This window comes from Selaginella moellendorffii, unplaced genomic scaffold, assembly GCF_000143415.4.
Source record: "Selaginella moellendorffii unplaced genomic scaffold, v1.0 SELMOscaffold_14, whole genome shotgun sequence".
Taxonomy (NCBI): domain Eukaryota; kingdom Viridiplantae; phylum Streptophyta; class Lycopodiopsida; order Selaginellales; family Selaginellaceae; genus Selaginella; species Selaginella moellendorffii.
Genome location: NW_003314275.1, coordinates 1,069,402 through 1,089,415, shown reverse-complemented (window position 1 = coordinate 1,089,415; position 20,014 = coordinate 1,069,402). Strand labels below are relative to the sequence as shown.

The window sequence follows — 20,014 nt, the reverse complement described above, 5'->3', positions numbered from 1 at the left end:
AAACCGAGCAGGAGATGTTTGGCTCGTTTTGAAATTTTTGTCATCTAAACAGGAAGCTGGACAATGTCCACAATGTAATGGACAAGGATTTTCAAGAAAAACCAGCCACACTAAGAGGACGACGAGCTCCCAAGTCTCAAGAGAGGAATAACAACAAAGAACAAAACTGAAACTCCAAGAAAACCGAAAGAAATTATAGGAAGAAACAAGCTCAAATAAAGAAGGCACTGGTAAAAAAGAGGAGACAAACACTAAACTTTACGCAAAAACGAGGAAGCTTAACAACGCAATTGAGCGTGTCGGAATGATCGTAAGGCGCAAGAGCTGATGTTGCTGCCAAGGCGAAAAAGGGCCACGCAATATCTGCAAAGCATTGATTCTTAATGTGTACTAATCTCCTCACGACAGCTCTTGTTGCAGCAAAGTAAGAGAACGAGAAGTCACTACTAGAATATAGCGTTTAGATCGACTAGCTTGCTATTGTATCAGGAACTTTATCATGCAAAAAATTACTCACCGGTTCTACCAGGCTTTTCTCCTTGCTTTCATAAAAAGGTTAGAAGATAAAAAAGAAATAGAAATGGAAACATACTCCAAGTTTATCAAGTGAAAATTTGACGGAGGACCATTTGTTTGAAGTTTCAGAGAAAATTGGATTGTGATCCGATACATCATTCTACACACGTACCTGGACAAGAGAAAAGTGACGTGGCATCCACTTTTCTTAGAAGCCGTTCAAAATCTCGATCACTTCTGAAAGAGAATATACTTTGCGTGTAACAAAAAGGAAAGGAACTTCTATATTATATTGTGCAGGGTTTCTGGCCCTAATTAATAAGTGGAAAGATGGCAAAGGCTCTAGCGATCATCTTGGTCGGCTTGCTCATTCTCGTGGTTTGCTGCTCTTCATCAAACAGATTGGATATTGGTAAAATTCGACAGGTGACAGACAATTTAGAAGTAAAAGATGTGGAGGGCCACTTCAAACACTTTATGCAAAAGTTTGGTAAGGTTTACGGGACTACAGAGGAGTATGTCCACCGGCTGAAGGTGTTTCAAGCAAATCTTGCGCATGTCATGAGCCTCAAGAAGCAGGATCCCACTGCCATACATGGGATCACAAGCTTCGCAGACCTCACCCCTGAAGAGTTATCGCGATTCCTGGGATTCCGTAAGGCGTACTCCAATAGGGTTGTAAACCAGGCTCCTCTTCTTCCCACAGACAACTTGCCGGAGGCGTTTGATTGGAGGGAGCATGGTGCAGTGACCCCTGTCAAGTTCCAGGTTTTCTCTTAGCGCATGTCGATTTGATCATAGGTTTTCATTAAACAAGCTTGAAACTTACTTGTAGGGACGCTGCGGATCTTGTTGGACTTTTAGCACCACCGGAGTAGTGGAAGGCGCCAACTTTCTAAAGACTGGAAAACTCATTAGCCTAAGTGAGGAGCAGTTGATAGATTGTGATTACAAGGTACGTGACGGTCCCTTGAAGTTGATGTTATATAATATTTGTTCTGCAGGATAACGGCTGCGAGGGTGGCGACATGCTAAGTGCATACGAGTATGTAAAAGCCAGGGGTCTTGAGGCTGAGGAAGATTACCCTTATGAAGAACTTGGCTACAGACACAAACCCGTCCGTGGTCCGTGCCGTTACCAGCCAAGCAAGGTGGTTGCCACCATTGCAAACTACTCAAGGGTGTCTGAGGATGAGGACCAAATCGCTGCCAATCTGGTGAAAAATGGGCCATTGTCAAGTAAGTATCTTTTATGGTCTAGAAAAAGGCTGACAATCAGGTGTTTTTGCAGTTGCGTTAAGAGGAAATGTTTTATTTACTTACGAGGGTGGGGTTGCTTGCCCGCGCATTTGCCCTGGGGAGATAAACCATGGTGTGCTGCTTGTTGGCTATGGCGTAGAGAATGGTTTGCGTTATTGGACCTTCAAGAATACTTGGACTGATGAATTTGGTGAAAATGGCTACTTTAGGCTATGTAGAGGTGTTGGTGTTTGTGACATGAACTCTGAAGTTGGCACTGTCTCTACATAGTTTAAAGATCATTATATGGTCTTTAATCTTGTAAATCACTAGTCTCTAGTTTGACAAAGTAATCTCAATGTCCAGCCTAATCTTTTTAAAATATTATATTACGGGTCTTTTTCAAATAAGTAGTAGCAGATGAGAAGGTAGAATGATGAAATCAAGAAAACATAATTAGATAATTTCTTGAGTTTGACTATACATTTTTTTATTAAAATTTACGCGTGAGGGATGATGTGGCACCGTATCAAGTAACCATCGAGCGGGATAGCGACTCACGATTGTCTCGCTCCCAAGACGCACCGCAAGTAACCATCACGCTTAATGGTAATCTCGTACAGGTAATTACTATGAAGATTCTCAGATTCTCCCACCGGGCCGATCCAGCTGCTACATGAAGGCCTATATATATTAGCTAGAGCGCGAAGGCTTTCTCCCCCGTCTAATACCGAGTCTTACACGAGATATGGCGAACATCGAGGAGAAAGGTTTCCTCTCTCTCTCCTTGCCCTCACACCTCTTTGTTGTAGCACAGCTCTAGCGGGTTCTACCGGAGCTCTGGCGGACAATGCTCTTCAGGGTCATCTCTCTCTCTCTCTCATGCTCGCGCGCGATCGTCTCTTCGTCTCTTGTCTCTTCTCATCCTCGTCTTCATCTCTTCGCGTCCTGCCCTTTCTCTTTGTTGTTCAGTCTGGCAATCTTTCTCTCCCGCGCCGTGCCGGTCTTGCTCAATCTTCTTGTTTTGCAAATTATCTCTGGAGGCTGGATCTTTCTGTCTGTTTTGCAGATCTCTCCTCTTTCTCTGCGCCCGATCGTCGCTCACTATCTTTCTTGCCTGCTCAGGAGTTTGCGGCGGTTTCAACCGGATCACTGAGGGCGAGCTGAGAGCCCTTCTCGGCGCATGCACTCCATCTCTGGTCGTCGCTGCGTGGGAGCTCATGGAGCTCACTAGCTCTGTCATTGTCGTGCGTGAGCAGATCCGTGGCGCAAATCCAATCTGTGACACGCTCTTCGTTGATCACAAGGGGGGGAAGGTGGAGCTCCTCTCCACTAAATCCCTTTGAGCTGGAGGCTCTTTGTTTCTCAATCGTTTGTTTTGTTCCATGAATAAATTTTTTTTTGCGCAGTGATCAGTGATCGCCGCTGGACAGATCCGCTCATGCCGGCTCGGATGCCTGGGCAATCATCAGGAAGAAAACCTTCTGATGAAATGCCCGGAAGAGATGTGGAGTGGAGCTCAAACTCTCCTCCAGTCCTCGAATCATTTCGCGGACGATGATCTTGCCAAGCGCCACAGAGCCAAGAACCACCGCAATCTCCCGGCCTGGAACGCGATCATCGCCGCGTACGCGCAATTCCGCAATGGAGTCGATTCCGTGGCGCTGCTGCACGCGATGCTGCTCGAGGGATCGTCCTCCGGCTCCTTCCTGCTCATTGCTCGGGCTCGTAGAAGAGAGCCACTCGATCTTCCAGGCGATGGCTGGCCAAGAAAGCTTTTGACCATCTTTGATCGAATGCCGCGCTGGGGATCTTCGATTATTCTGCGTTGTTGAGCGTTTTTAAGCCAAGATAGATAGAAGAGGTCGAAGGGTCCGGTTGAACACAATCCATGCCATGAGCGTCTTTATTGGCGTTTACAACTGCGGAGTAGAGATCGATCAAGCTGCAAGATCTTTAACTCCATGCCGGAGAGGAACACTTCTTCGTGGTTTCCACGACGCGATCGGCTCGATGTCTCCTACTTTCACTTTGTGGATCTTTCCTAGAAGAGCTTGTCAATGATTTGCGGGGGATATGATCTCGCTGCTGGGAAGGTTGTTGTCGGTCGAGTAGAACATATATCCAAGAAATGGATTTTCCTGTTCTTTTAGAACCAAAGAAGAAGATCAAATAATAACCCTATCATATGTAAGAAAGAAAGAAAAAGAGCTAACCATATATTATAGTGAATGTTTACAAAGTTTACAAACTTGGATAGCTTTAATCTAGAGGCTCGGTCTGCCACCAGCAGAGCCATCTTGAATCAGAGCCATCCCCCCGGCCAGGCCTGTGCACGTGCAGAAGCTCGCTCGAACGGGGTTTCCCTGGCGAGCTTTTTTCTTTTTGAAGGTTTCGGTTCCTCACTTGGACCGCAATGCGATTCGCGCCAAGGTGCAGCACCAGACAACATCTCTATGAAGCACTTTCCACACTTGCCATTGTGAGCCATGGCCTGTCGCAAAACCTACAACAGTAAGTGGTGAAAAAACAGCTAGATAATTGAAATCAAAATTTAGGATGTGATAAAATATGATATTAAAAATTATAGAATTTTATTTTAGAGATAATATTTTTATCAAATAATTCCTATAATAATTATATTTTCATAAATATATAAAACTAATATAAAATAAAATATATTAAATTGCTAAGGAAAGACTTTCAAAATAATAGAACTCAAAAATAAAATGTAATTGGTCCCAAGAATTTTGCTCCAATAGCAATCATCTTTAGTCAAAAGTGACATGTCTATTATAAAATATTAACAATTTTATCTAATATTACAAAACTGTGGTAAGGGGTAAACATTATTCTAATTATTTATTTAATATATAAATGTTTTTAAAAAAAATATGATAAGTAATTCTTAAGTACTTTTTAAAATTTCTAGTTGTGAGTGCTTGGAATATGGAAAGGGAATACAAAAAATGTGTATATCAATTAGCTCAAAAACCCTAGCTTATATACACGAGCGAGTGGTTTAAATTGAAACCAATCCAACGGCTACCAAAATCCCATTACGCTAATATTAATATACGGCATCGTAGCCATACACTTGCCCCTTACATCATTCCTTCCTTTCGGAATAATGGAAGACCATCAGAGTTCTCTTGTAATGTAAGCGACTAAATTTTCCATTCTATTTTAGTCATTTAACCACACCTCCGACCACTTGGAAGAATTTCATTCACAACCTCCATAAATTCAATTCAAAACTTGGGGTTTATTAACCTTGAGAATGGCATATATGCCACTCAACCTTTGGACTTGGTCCAAGTACTTCACGTGTCCGATCCCATAATTAACACCCCAAGTTACCACCGACATATCAACTTATTATGCTAAGGCCATGCTCATTCACCTTGGTCATACCAATGGTCTAACACCACTTACATCACAATTTTGTCTCTCAAATATTGGACCATCCGTCCATGAGTGATTATCCTAGATCCACTCCTTAACATCCTTAGGATGCCTACAGATATAGGGAATAACCTTCCCCAATATCCCTTTTTTAGTCCCCACCAAATCCCTTTCTATCCATGGCTGTGTTCGCCAACATTGCCACTGGATCCAGGCCTATAGGCCTGACCACCAAATCCCACTATCCTTTGGGATTTCCTCATTATGTGACCGTATCCTTGGTTGCCACACCAGAGGACTACTCCTCTTCCATTTCACAGTCCGGGACTTTAGAACAACATTTTGGACCATCGTGGCCCTACGCAAGCCTCATGAGTACTCTCCCTAGCTTCCGCCTTTGGGTGTTTTAACCATGGGCTTAGGGCGAGGTTCTGTTGAGCCACACTAGGTATCCAAGTAAGTAGTGCCACCCATGCTTGGACTGGGAGCATCAACCATTTGATCTCCGGGGGAACTAAAGCCGGTTCTTGAACATTTCACCAAGCTACCCCGCTTGTCGGTCTATATTCACTCTAGCCTTGGACTTCCCAGTGGTTACCTCACCACCCAACAGCTGGGGTATGGCTTTTCTAGGCCAAACTAGCCTTTCCTGGCCAAGTTGACTCCACTAGGGTTCAACCCCCACACTTTCCCTACTATACTTTTGGAACCCCCTGCAGCCCCCCCCTAGGGGATGATCGCTTTTGGCTTTCACCCAATAACCTGTATTAGTATTCGGACTCGGACTTTGACTCGGAATAGGACTCAGTCTCGGTCTCGGTTTCGGACTCGGACTCGGTCTTGGTCTCGGTCTCAGTCTCGATCTTGATCGCAATTCCATCTTGGACTCCATCTTGGACTCCATCTTGGGTCTATCTCAGAATCCATCTTGGGTCCATCTCGGGTCCATCTCGAACTCCATCTTGGACTCCATCTCGGGTCCATCTCAGGTCCATCTTGGACTCCATCTCGGACTCCATCTCAGGTCCATCTCAGGTCTATCTTGGACTCCATCTTGAACTCCATCTCGGACTCCATCTTGGGTCCATCTTGAACTCCATCTTGAACTCCATCTCGGACTCCTCATTGGGAATTCCATTCCTGCTCTCAACTTTTCAAGTTGGAGCTTTTAGTCGAAATGTGCTATACTTGTTTGGCTTTCACTTTGGCCACTACCACGTGGCACTCTTTCAGCTCCACTTTGGGGCTTTGGGATTTGTGTCTCACAGAGAAATGTTAGAAGCAGGCATTGGCGGATCTGTAGGTGGTATAAACTGCTTCTAATCCCTTTGTATGAAGCATTTCAACTGTTGCACATGCGCAATCTTTAGAGGATCGGTTTACTGGACGTCATGCCAAACTTTATAAACTTGTGGTTCAACTTGCCGTAATACTCGATACGGTCCTTTCCACTGAGCAAGGAGCCCCTTAGATAAACCACATACCGTAAGATGGGGAAAACGAACTAATACCAAGTCATCCACTTTGTACTCCGCAGGTGGACAATGATGGGAGTTGTAGTGCTATTGTTGTCCCACTTGTACACGGCCTAAGTGTTCAGCAGACTCTACTTGAACAAATGGAGGAATGCTCATCAAATATTGATCCCACGACCTAGCATTGGCAGCTCATGGCAATCGCAAAAGTAAACCCAGCTCCGTCGGTAATATTGGATCATGACCATATAAGAGTTTATATGGTCAAGTATCAACAGAATTCTACACCCCTATGACATATGCATACCAAAGAGACAGCAAATAACCATCCCAATCTGAATTCTAAAAGTTCACATACTTCACAATCATCCCTTTGAATGTCTAAATGAGCTGTTCCACTAGACTGTCTGATTGTGAATGATAAACACTCAGTGTGGCGTATCCCTAACCGAGATATCAAAACATGAAATGCCTCACCCATAAATGTAAGACCATTATCCGAAAGAATCCGCTCTGGACAAGAATGCTAGAACACCACTCAATTGAGGAGGAAGTATCCAATAGCAGTTGCAGAGGTGCTAGCAAGAGCACCAACTTCCACCCAATGAGTCAAGTAGTTAAAAGCAATAATAACATACTCATTTCCAATAGTCGATTGTGAAAAAGGTCCCATAAGATTAAATGCCACCAACTCAAACGGATAGGAAACTGCAATTGACTCCAACCGTCCTTCCGCAGCATGAGGGGGAGTATTACGAGCTTGGCACCAAATGCAGCTACGCACATACCAGATAATATCATGTCGCATCTCTGGCCAATAAAAAGTCTTGCGCAACTTCTCGGTTACATGATGATATCCCATATGCCCACATAGAGCAGGAGAATCATGGTAAGCATAGAGAAACCATGAAATAAAGATAGAAGGCACCACTAGCCATAAATGATTATTAGGATTCATCCCTACAAAATAAAGAAGGCTGTCTTCAAGGCGATATTGAGAATGTAAATGCCGGAAAGGCAAGTCATCAGTAAGTGATGCAAGATTTTCAAACCCATCGTGAAGCCTTTGAATCTATTGCTCAATCTTTTGAGCCTTGCGAACCTCATCAAGAGAAGGTAGACCTTGCTCTGCATCTTGTGGACACTAAACGTCAAATACAACAACTGCCGACGGCACAAAATCATCGTTTAGAAAATCCATAGATGTGGGAATAATAGGCTTATTAGAAACATGAGAAGAGAGTGGAGAAGGAAGAGGAGCTTGAGAAAGGGCATTAGCATCAGCCATAAAACTCCTTGGGTGATGAACAACATCAAAATCATATATCTGAAGCTTCAAAGCCCACCGAATAGTAAAACCAACCAACTTCTTCCACTTCAATAATGAAATAATGGCAGCATGGTCACCTTCAAGTAACATCCGAGAACTATGTAGATATGCATGAAGCTTCTCGAAACCCCAGACTGTTGCTAAACACTCCTTCTCTATCGTGGAGTAGTTCACCTCCGCTGGTTGTAATTTACGGCTTATATATGCAATGGGATGGCACTGACCAAGCACACTCAGGCTCTCTTGCATTCAACACACTTCCAAGACCAATGCCAGAAGCATCCATGTGCAAAATAAAAGGTTGAGTGTAGTCCGGATACACCAAAATCGGAGGAGTCGTTAATATCTCTTTGAGATCCACAAACATCCACTCACAATTTGGAGACCAGATGAAAGATGACATTGACGACTTCAGCAATGCTCGCAACGATGCAGTGCAATCAGAAAGATGATCCACAAAACGACTAAGATATTGCACTTTGCCCAAGAAGCGTTGCACATTCACACACTTCAGAGTAGGGAACTTTAGAACAGACATAAGTTTGTCAGGATTAACTTGCAAACCCTCATGAGAAATACGGTGTCCAAGATAAGTTGTGTCTTTGGACCCAAACACGCACTTCGACTGCTTTAATTCTAAACCAACATCCTGTAGTTGATCCAACACTTTACAAACATCACGAACGTGCTCCTCCCACATCCCTTCCGAGTGGATCAAGATATTATCAATGAAATCAGTCTTAGGAATATCTTCTTTAGCCATTAGTACTTGCTAGTACCCAGAAGCAAAATCTAGTTTGGTGAACCAGCAACTTTGCCCCAGATGATCCAAGAGATTAGCAGTGTGAGGAAAAGAGTACACATCCGAGATCATCACTTTATTTAACAAACGATAGTCGATGTAGAAATGAATACTCCTATCAGGCTTTGTCACAAAATGAGGTTCACATGCCCAAGGACTTCGTGACTTCCGAATAACACCCTTCTCCAACATCTCCTTGACGTTTGTATGTAAAATCTTGATCTCTTTGGGTGACCAACAACAAACAGAAATCTTGATTGGATGTGTATCCCCAGTTGGAATCGGATGACGTGTGGCAATCTTGGCCCCAAACGATAAGTCAAATTCAAAGAGATCAGAATACTCCTTCATGAGTCGGTCAACTGCTGCAACACAAAGATTGTCCGAGGGATCAGAAAAGGGAAGAGCAAAACAAGATGGAAACACAGGAGGAAATAGTGGGGGGACAAAAGTAATTGAAGTAGAGGTAGAAGTAAAGGGACGAAGAGGTATGGAAGTGAGAGGAATGGATGAAACATAAGGAAGTATGAGACAAAAGGGAGAAGCCTCAAAATCACACTTGGCATGATTGTGCTGCAACCAATTCATACCAAGGATGAGGTCAAAAGTTTGACTTGGCACCACCCACAATGACTGCAACTCAAGCTCGAGATTGCCCACACACACAACCAGGTCAACCTCATTCTGTGCACATGCATGTGTACGGCCGTTGCCATAAAGAATGAAAACTGGTTTCGCTGCACGATGCAAGTGTAAATGGCAACGTGTGGCAACAAGTCGAGAAATAGAAGATAAACTTGAACCTGTATCAACTAACATAGAGAAAATAATAGGAGACCTCTTGTTAAAAAAATGAGCTTGGAAAGTAAACACTGGATGAATTAGTGCTGAGTGAACTCTTGATGATACTCCCGAAAGAAAGATGGAGGGGTCACTGAGTTATTCGCACAAGGTCCCTCCATTACTCATGCAACTCTTTGTTTCTCGGATGCATCTTGGTATCTAGACCTTCCACTACAGCAACACCAATAGGATGTTGTTGATGCCAAGGTCTCCACCCAAAAAATGGTGGCCGTTAATCTGGAAAATGCCGACAACACCAATAAGTGTGACCAACTTCATCACACACCCAACAACAAACATCACAGCCACGACCATGGCCTCGCCCTTGTCCTTGAACTTGAGTAGCAACAGCATCAATCTCCATTGGAACAGGACCATGACCCATAGGAAGTAGAGTTGAAGGACGGGTAGCAAGAAGTGGAAGAGGTGACGTCTCATAGAGTTGTGCCAAACAAAGAGCATCATCAAGGGTGGCAAAAGCAAGTGCATGCATAAGTCCAACAAGATCTTGACGAAGTGCTAGCCACAACATTCCTAGCTTGATCCGCTTCGACATATTAGGCTTCGCACGAAGTAAAAGACTTTGGAAATGAACGCTAAATTGTATCACCGACTCAGATGGCCCCTGGTGAAGACGATGCAATTGTTAGAAAGCATCATCACAGTCATTGGCATGTCCGAATGCACGTTTGAAGACGTCCGAGAGAACACTCCAATCCCCATCCCCACGAGTGGTTGTGCTTAAGCCATTGTGCCATTGCAATGCTGTCCCTTGGAGACACATGCAAACTTCGAGCATCATCCCAAGAATGATATGTGGCAATCACCATGAAGTGATCGAACCAATGGTACACATCATCTCTAGGATTCTTGCAAAAGAACTTCGGCTGAACACGAGGATTGGCACCAAGAGCAAGAGGAGTTGTACCACGTGCTATGAACGCCACCATCAACTGAGTTTGGTTGTTCAATTGCAAGTGTATAGCCTCAAGCAATTGTATCAACTGCTACTCTAGAGTCAAAGGAAGAGATTGTTGATCTACCATAAAGATGAACAAAAAAGAAAGAGCAAAAGAAGAGAAATGACAAAAAGCTAAAAGGAAATGGTAGATCTAGACAATGCAAAAAGCTAGATCTAAACCAAAATCCTGAAAAGAAAGAACAAAAGAAAGAAAATGGAAAAAGATAAATCTAAATGATGCAAAAGCTAAATCTAGACGATGCAAAAGCTAAATCTAAACCAAAATCTTAAATCCAAGCACTCCTCAGGGACAATTAAAGGTGTCCTTCATCTCCACCAATGTGAGTGCTCGGAATATGGAAAGAGAATACAGAAAATGTGCATATCAATTAGCTCAAAAATCTTAGTTTATATACAGGAGCGAGTGGTCTAGATTGAAACCAATCCGACAAGTACCAAAATCCCACTACGCTAATATTTACATTTGGCTCTCATATAGTTTACTTAAAAATATTTTAACTTAAAAAAATAAAGTTATATAAATTAAAAAAGGTCAAGTCAAATCTTTTATAACTTAATTTTTTTAGGTTATATTTAGAAATAGATCACATAATCAGAGTGTTTAAAATAGTTAATCTGTAATATAAATTGGTAATATTTTAATATAAAATAAAATTATTAATCATATTCTTTATTATGTGTTTAAAATGATTTTAAAATCATTTTCAGTTATATATTATTTACATGATTTACATGTGTTTATTTAAAAATATTAAATTATAACTATGAGTGCATGGAATATGGAAATAGAATACAGAAATGTGCATATCAATAAGCCCAAAAACCTTAGTTTATACACAAGAGTGAGAGGTCTAGATTGAAACCAATTCAATGACTATCAAAATCCAACTACGCTAATATTAGTATACGGTATCATAGCCATACACTTGGACCTTATATAACTTATTTTAAATATTAATTTAAAATAATAAATATTATTCTAAAAGACTTCATAAAAATGAAACTAAATAACTTATAAGAAGAATACTAGGAAAGTTTTAATTAAATAATTTCAATTTTTGTATTATTGCTAATTTTAATTATACAATATAACATATCTAAATTTTGAAGCTGAACTCTAAGTCTATTGCACTACAAAATGAAGGTCTATCCCCTACAAGCACTAACTCCTCATATTCAATTCTTATATGCAAAATAATGTTAGATGGTGTTTAATGCAATTTTGACGTACCAATGGCTTAGTGCAAGGACATGAGTACCCTATTGACTAGAGCAGTATGGAACTTATGTTTAAACCCAAACTAGATGTTACAAAAAAAAAATGACACAACTCAATAGATGCCAAACTAATGTCTCAGGTGGTTGGCCATGTTTTCAACCACTATCCTTACTACACATTTTGAACCCCCATAGCACCCCTTGAATTTGGTGTCCATGGATAAAGCCTCTGAAATACATTAATGGATTAGTGCTTGTATTGATTATGAAAAAAGCTTAAGGAAAATAACTCATTTTTTCTTCCTCATAGTTTGCATTAACCAACTTATCAATTCTATCAACTTTACTACCACCATCCTCCCTTATAACATTGACATAAGATCTTATTTTATGCTTATTTAGACATTTTGAGGACCTATGTCTTGCCTCTCCCTAATGGAAGCAATGACCCACATTACTTATTTTGCTAAAAGTAGGTTTCACAAGTTGTTGCTACTTGTACCTATAAAAAGGAGGAACAAAGGGCCTACAACTAGAAGAAGCTACTATTGGTTATTAATCACCAATTTTGTTAACTATTGCTTATGAGCCTCCAGAGTGGAACCTTCCTTTCACCCTCTATTTTCGATCATTTTGTTTATTCCTAGAAGTTTTATTTTTGGATGAGGTACCAATATATGAATGTTGATATTGTTCAATGAGTGACTAAAGGCAACTTGCTGTATTACCTCCTTACATTTTATGTATGTTTTGGTTTAAACTTTAAAACCTTATTTGAACTTAATTATTCTAGGAAATAACTTCAAGCATCTTCATCACTCATATTTGTATGGTTTGAGATTTCATACAAAGTTGTGGCAGTTAAAGTAACATAGGGACCTATAAGTAATTAAATTTTCCATTCTACTTTAATCACTTAACCACACCTCCAACCACTTGGAAGAGTCTCACTCACAACCTCTATAAATCCTATTCTGGACTTGGGGCTTATTAGCCCCGAGAATGGCATTTATACCACTCAACCTTTACACTTGATATAAGTGCTCCATATGTCTGATCCTATGATTGACACCCAAAAGTACCATTGACATATCAGTCTGTTACACTAAGGCCATACTTATTCACCTTTGTCACACCGATAATCCAACACCACCTACATCATAATCCCGTCTTTCAAAGATTGGGCTATCCATCCAGGAGTGATCATTCCGAATCCATTCTTTAGCATCCTTAAGATGCCTGTAGATATGGGGAATAACTTTCCCCAATATCCCTTTTTCTGTTCCCACCAAGTCCCTTTCTATCTATGACCATGTTCGCCAACACTACTACTAGATCAAGGCCCACAAACCCGACCACTAAGTCCCATTGTCCTTTGGGACTTCCTCACTATGTGACCGCATTTTTTATCACTACACTAGAAAATTATTCCTTTTCCTTTCCACAGTCTAGGACTTTGGGATAACATTTTGGAACATCGTGGCCCTACGCGAGCCTCATGGGTACTCTCTCCACCTTCTGCCTTTGGGTGCTTTAGCCATGAGCCTAGAGCGAAGTTCCATTGAACCACCCCAAGTATCCAAGTAGGTAGTGCCATTTACGTTTGGACTAAGAGTATTAACCATTCGATCTCCTAGGGGAGCTAGAGTTGGCTCTTGAATATTTCACCAAGTTACCCCGTTTGTTTGTCTATATTCACTTTAGCTTTGGGCTTCTTAGTGGATATATCATCACCCAACATGTGAGCATAGCCTTCTTGGGTTACATTAGCCTTTCCTGGCCAAACTGGCTCCACTGCCACTCTCTCCCTACTATACTTTTGGAACCCCCTGTAGCCCCCCTTGGGGAACGATCACTTTGGGCTTTCACCTAACAACCTGTATTAGTATTTGGAGTCGAACTCGATCTCAATCTCGGTCTTGATCTCGGTCTCGGTCTCGATCTCTATCTCAGACTCCATCTCGGATCCATCTTGGACTCCATCTTAGACTCCATCTCAAATCCATCTCAAGTCCATCTTGGACTCTATCTCAGACTCCATCTCGGATTCCATCTCAAGTCCATCTTGGGTTCATTTTAGACTCTATCTCAAACTCCATCTTGGGTCCATCTCAGACTTTATCTTGGACTCCATCTCGGGTTTATCTCAACACTTCCAAGTGTTATGTATTGGTCCTTTTGTGTCCCTTTTCTAGAGACTCATTTATTGTTCGCTTCGAGTTTATTCCTTGAGCCCTTTATTAGGAGTTTCACTCTCGCCCTCGATTTTTCAAATTAAAACTTTTAGTCTAAATGTGTTACATTTGTTTAGCTTTTGCTTCGGCCACTACCACGTGGCACCCTTTCGGCTCCACTTTGGGGCTTAGGGATTTTTGTCTCACAGGACCTTATGCATTATGTTAATGTGTTTGCTCAAAAACACATATTTCTAGTAAGTATTCCTTATGGATATGAGACTTCCTAGTCCAACTTTTAATCTACCCTTTTCAACACAGACTTAATACCACCAAGTTTTTGCATGTATATACAATTTTCATATGATCATCTATATTTACTGTTATGAAATAGTTTTCCATATTGTATACTTAGTCTTCCAAAACTTGATAATCCTTCATGCCTTTGAAATTGGGTGGTTTCAAAGGATTAAACTTCAAAAATCATGTAATTAAGGGCAATTATAAACTTCATCATCCTTAGAACTTGAAGTCCGGTTGCTTAGGTTTAGCTACTTTAGTTGCCTCTGTTTCTTTCTTCTTTTTCTTATTTTCTTTCTTTAATTTATGAAATTTCTTTCATAAATTCTTAATCTCAAAATCTTGAGCCGTATGTTAATACCTTTCATACTAGCATTGGGCTGTGCTTGATCATTAGACCTAAACTCTTCCTTTTTTGACTTAGCTTTAGCCTCTTTTATAGCATCTCTAGTAGGACTTTCCTCTTCTTAATTCACTCGTTTAGAGGTCTCAACGTCATCAGCATAGTTCCATTTCACCATCTCACCAAGTATGCATGCCTCTATCAATAATTGAATATATATACAACATTTTTATTGAATGGTGCAATTTAACTAATTTATATTGGTCACTTTGGATTTACTAGAAAAGTCTCTATATATGCAACTAGAGTAAGAAATACTAACAAAAATTGATGTAACACATCCTATCTTTCCCCTTAAGTTAACTAGAAAAGGGATAATTGCTTGGTAAGAGTGGTTCTTTTATCCTTATATATTCCCCAAAGTTCCAAGAATCTATAGTGATAGTATATTAAAATCTCATCCCATGATCACATACACTATAATTGAATAGAAATCACTGAGATAATTGCTCTAATACTAAATATAACATACATGAATATTTAAGCCAAACTCCAAGTTCATTGCACTATGAAATAAGGGTTTGATATGCACTCAATATCCCCTATGAGCACCAGATCCCCGTATTTAACTCTTGCATGCAAAAAAGTGTTAGATAATTTTTAGTATAATTTTGGCATACTAGTGGTCTAATGCGAGGAGGTGGGTATCCCACCAACTAAAGTAATATAGAATTTGAGCTTCAAACGTAGAATAAAGAGTGATATAACCTAGTGAGTGCCAAACTAATATCTCATGTGGTCAATTATGTTTCTAACCACTATCTCTACTATATATTTGCACCCACCTATGATAACCTCACCTTATGACAAGCGTCAAAACCATGTTTCTAATACACCATTCTAGTTTCATGCATTCTAACTTGTATTTGTCTTTCTGGGTACTGATTTAAGAATTATCTTTAGGAACATTAAAGGGATTCCATCCCTTAGCTTATTAAGGTTTTTCCTTTCACAATCTTCCTAAGTATAATATAGTTTATCATAAATAATTTAATACTTTAGACTCTCTATGACATTATAGTTGCCAGTAGCAACATTTTAAAACACCCATTTGATTCTCCACTCTCAACATTTATAATTACCCTTGGCTATGCCTTTTAATTCCTATGATCTTTTTCTATCCTTTTACTATTTGCTTTTGGCCTTATATGTTCCCTTTGTTATTCTCTTTCATGTTAAGAGGGTAGTTTTGCACTTTCTACCATACTTTGGCAAACATTCTTAGAGATGAACCTACTTAATAGTTTATGGAGTGATTCCTCAATTTAAATATGCTCATCTTGTAATCCCACACACTAAGATTAACATTTACTACTCATACGCTCTTATATTCTTGTTGCTAATTGTGCCAAAAGCCTTTTGGCTTTATCCTCTTTAGATAAATAGACTTAACTTCGTCTTTAGCTTTTATCACCTTTGATACTTTATTATTGTTGTAAATATGATTATGGGTATCAAAAGTTACTTGTCGGTGAGTCTTTTTAGATATTCTTTCCTTACTACCATAATGGCATGAGATCAATGACATTGTATAGCACCTTTTATTTATTATTCTTTGGAGACTTAGTCCTTTGAGCCTTATTTAATGCTTATTGTTTGGGAAGTCCATCACTGAAATATATAAACACTTTAAAACACTAAAGAAATTGTGTTTGATATCATAAAGGCATTTTTTGTTATCACATTGACTCACTATATTGCAACATAAACACATTATCTCTTAAGAGATATATTTAACTTCCTTTTTATCCTGATAAGAAGTCTTATGAAATTAGCTCTTCCAACCAATTACTCCAAACTTTTGTTTAGTTGCCTCATAGTTATTATATCTTACAACTCATTACTAGTGCTTGCACACCTCCATCAATGTTTGGCCCAAGGACATGAATCCCATACCTTCTAGTTTAGGCTAAGCCAATCCTATTTCTATTGGGGTTCATTTGGCAAAAGGTTTTCATGAATTAACTAACTTGATAACTTTGTAAAGCCAATGGTATGAAGACACAAAGTATCTCAAAGGGAAGATGCTTTAAGGTTCACATGACACATTCCACTTGTGTCTATATTTCCGGCTAAGGCTATACTTGTCATTTCTTATGCCACCTATTGGTTAGCACTTTACTATCGTATTCACACACAACTCTTCTCAAGAATTATTTTCTTTAGCAAACACTTTTCTTATGGCACCTTTTGTCATTGATCATTGTTCTCATACTTAGATCTTATAATCCTCCTAGTGCATGGTAGGGCATAACACATCTCACTCCTCACTCTAAATATGTTTCATTCAAGGCTTTGGGACCATTCTTTGACTTTAAAGAATCATCCAACTTTTAAATTTTGCTTAGTCCTATAACCCCTAAGGTCCTAGCTTTTAAATGTGCCACTACATTTGAATATGACTTCTTGTATTCATATATTATTCATAAAGACCATTCTCATAAGTGTTATTCCAACATTTGACTACCTTTTGTTCCATATGAGTTATATTTGCCCCTTAGAACTTCCTTTAAGTACACCTTTAATTCCTTGGATTATTCCAGCATTTATTAAAAGTAACCCTAGCTATCACTTTAAGGACATATGTCCTATCCGTATTTGATCATCACCTCTAATATCAAATTCATGAATCATATTTTTGACCATATAAGGGAAATTCTATAACTCCTTTATTTTCTAGGAGTCTTTATAGTTCTCATGATCCCAATTATGGTTGTTTACCACAACCAAATTAGCTAGTTTGTCAAGTCAAACATTTATATAGATCACCTCCTCAACTTTTTAAGAAAAGCCTTTTACTATTCCCAAAATTCTAAAGTTGTTCCCTTATTAAGCACTTTTTATCCACCACATTACTTACATATTCATATATGAACTAAAGTGGAGAGTTATGCCCTTTATGACATGCTACTCCTTGAGGGTAAATCCACTTCTAGGACTTTCCAATGTTAATACTAAGTGGTGATATACTTGACCATTAATAATAGTTGAACTAAGAAACAACTCTGATGCTAAGTTGTAAGCGATTATATTTTCCATTCAACATTAGTCACTTGGAAGAGTCTCACTTATAACCTTTGTAGGTCCTCATCTACTTTGGGGTACTTGCTTACCCCCAGATATGATCTCGAGACCACATCAACTTTGCACTTACTCTAAATGTTCCACATGTTTAGTCTCACTTCCAACACCCAAAGATACCATCGATATCTCAAGTTATTTCGCCCTTATCTCATTAGTAGTCTAAGACTATCTGTAACACAGTCCCATTTCTATAAAACTAAGCCATCCATCCATGAGTGGTCTATAAGCTTTTCAATTTGGACTTCTTGAAAGATCACCCAACCTAGTACCATTCAAACCCAAGAATGCTTAACCTTAAGAATTTCAAGATCCTTAACCAATTAGACTTTTATTCATGGGCTTTTTTCCTCTATATTTGAACCCTTATGGATTATTTTTTAAGTCGTTCCTTTGATTACTTATATAGTCATCCCATGACTACACTTTAGCATCCTTAAAATGCTCCAAGATATAGGGAACACCATTTTTTAATATCCCCTTTTCAGTCTCCACCAAATCCATCTCCATCCATAGTAGTGCTTACAAACACCACCACCAGTCCAAAGCTCAAATGCTCATCTATTATACTCCACTAACCTTTAGGACTTCCTCACCACATAACCATACTTTTGGTTATTAAGTGAGAGGATCACTCTTATTTCTTTCCATAGTTTAAGATTTTGGGACAACATTTTAAAACACCACAACCCAACGTGAGCATCATGGGTACTCCCCTCTGTAAGCGACTAAATTTTCCATTCTACTTTAGTCACTTAACCACACCTCCAACCACTTGGAGGAGTCTCACTCACAACCCCCATAAGTCCTATTTCAGACTTGGGCTTGCTAGCCCCGAGAATGGCATCCCCGCCACTTAACCTTTGCACTTGATCCAAGTGCTCCATGTGTCCGATCCCATGACCGACACCCCAAGGTAACACTGACATATCAGCCTGTTACGCTAAGGCCATGCCCCTTTACCTTGGTCACACCGGTGGTCTAACACCACCTACATCACAGTCCCATCTCTCAAGGATTGGGCCATTCGTTCATGAGTGATCATTCCAGATCCACTCCTTAGCATCTTTAGGATGCCCATAGATATGGGGAATAGCCTTCCCCAATATCTCCTTTCTGGTCCCCACCAAGTCCCTTTCTGCCCATGGCCGTGTTTGCCAACATTGCCACTGGATCGAGGCCCACAGGCCCGACCACTAAGTCCCACGGTCCTCTGGGACTTCCTCACCACTCGACTGTATCCTTGGTCACTACACCAGAGGACTACTCCTCTTCCTTTCCACAGTCTGGGCCTTTGGGACAACATTTCGAAACACCGTGGCTTTATGTGGGCCTCATGGGTACTCTCCCCGCCTTCTGCCTTTGGGTGCTCTAGCCATGGGCTTAGAGCGAGGTTCCGTTGAGCCACACTAAGTATCCAAGTAGGTAGTGCCACCCACACTTGGACTGGGAACATCGACCATTCGATCTCCCGGGGGAACTAGAGCCGGCTCTTGAACACTTCACCAAGCTACCCCGTTCGTTAGTCCGTATTCACTCTAGTCTTGGACTTCCTAGTGGCCAGTTCATCACCCAACACTGGGTATGGCCTTCCTGGGCCAAACTGGCCCTTCCTGGCCAAACTGGCTCCACTGGGCTCCAACCCCCATATTCTACCTACTATACTTTTGGAACCCCCCGCAGCCCCCCCCCCCCACCCCCCTGGGGGACGATCGCTTTGGGCTTTCACCCAATTGCCTGTATTAGTATTCGGACTTGGACTCGGGCTCGAACTCGGACTCGGACTCAGTCTCGGTCCCGGTTTTGGACTCGAACTCGGTCTCGGTCTCGGTCTCAGCCTCGGTCTCGGTCTCGGTCTCAGTTCCATCTCAGACTCCATCTCGGACTCCATCTCGGGTCCATCTTGGACTCCATCTCGGGTCCATCTCGGACTCCATCTCAAGTCCATCTCCAACTCCATCTCGGACTCCATCTCGGGTCCATCTTGGGTCCATCTCGGACTCCATCTCGGGGCCATATCGGAATCCATCTCGGAATCCATCTCGGACTCCATCTCGGGGCCCTTTCGGATCCTTTTCGGAGTCCGTCTCGGATCCCTATAGGACTCGGACTCGGACCCCATCTCTGCGCACTTGGCGGGGGAACATACATGACCCCGCCAGCCCAAAAAGGCCCCCCCCCCTGACCAATTAGTATGGCCCCGATTGACAACTCAACGGGTTTAAAAAGAACACTTTAAAAGGTTC

The 20,014-nt window shown here is 40.9% G+C and overlaps 1 protein-coding gene across 1 annotated transcript; it reads left to right on the top strand.

Annotated features, from left to right (window-relative positions):
* Positions 1 to 846: 846 nt before the first annotated feature.
* Positions 847 to 8,890, top strand: LOC9632186 (probable cysteine protease RD19B; the record flags this gene model as incomplete). The annotated part of the gene is made up of 5 exons (XM_002970438.2): positions 847 to 1,284; positions 1,352 to 1,471; positions 1,521 to 1,755; positions 1,808 to 1,996; positions 8,871 to 8,890. Coding segments are annotated over exons 1-5 (1,002 nt in total), but the record flags the coding sequence as incomplete, so codon positions are not given.
* Positions 8,891 to 20,014: the final 11,124 nt, after the last annotated feature.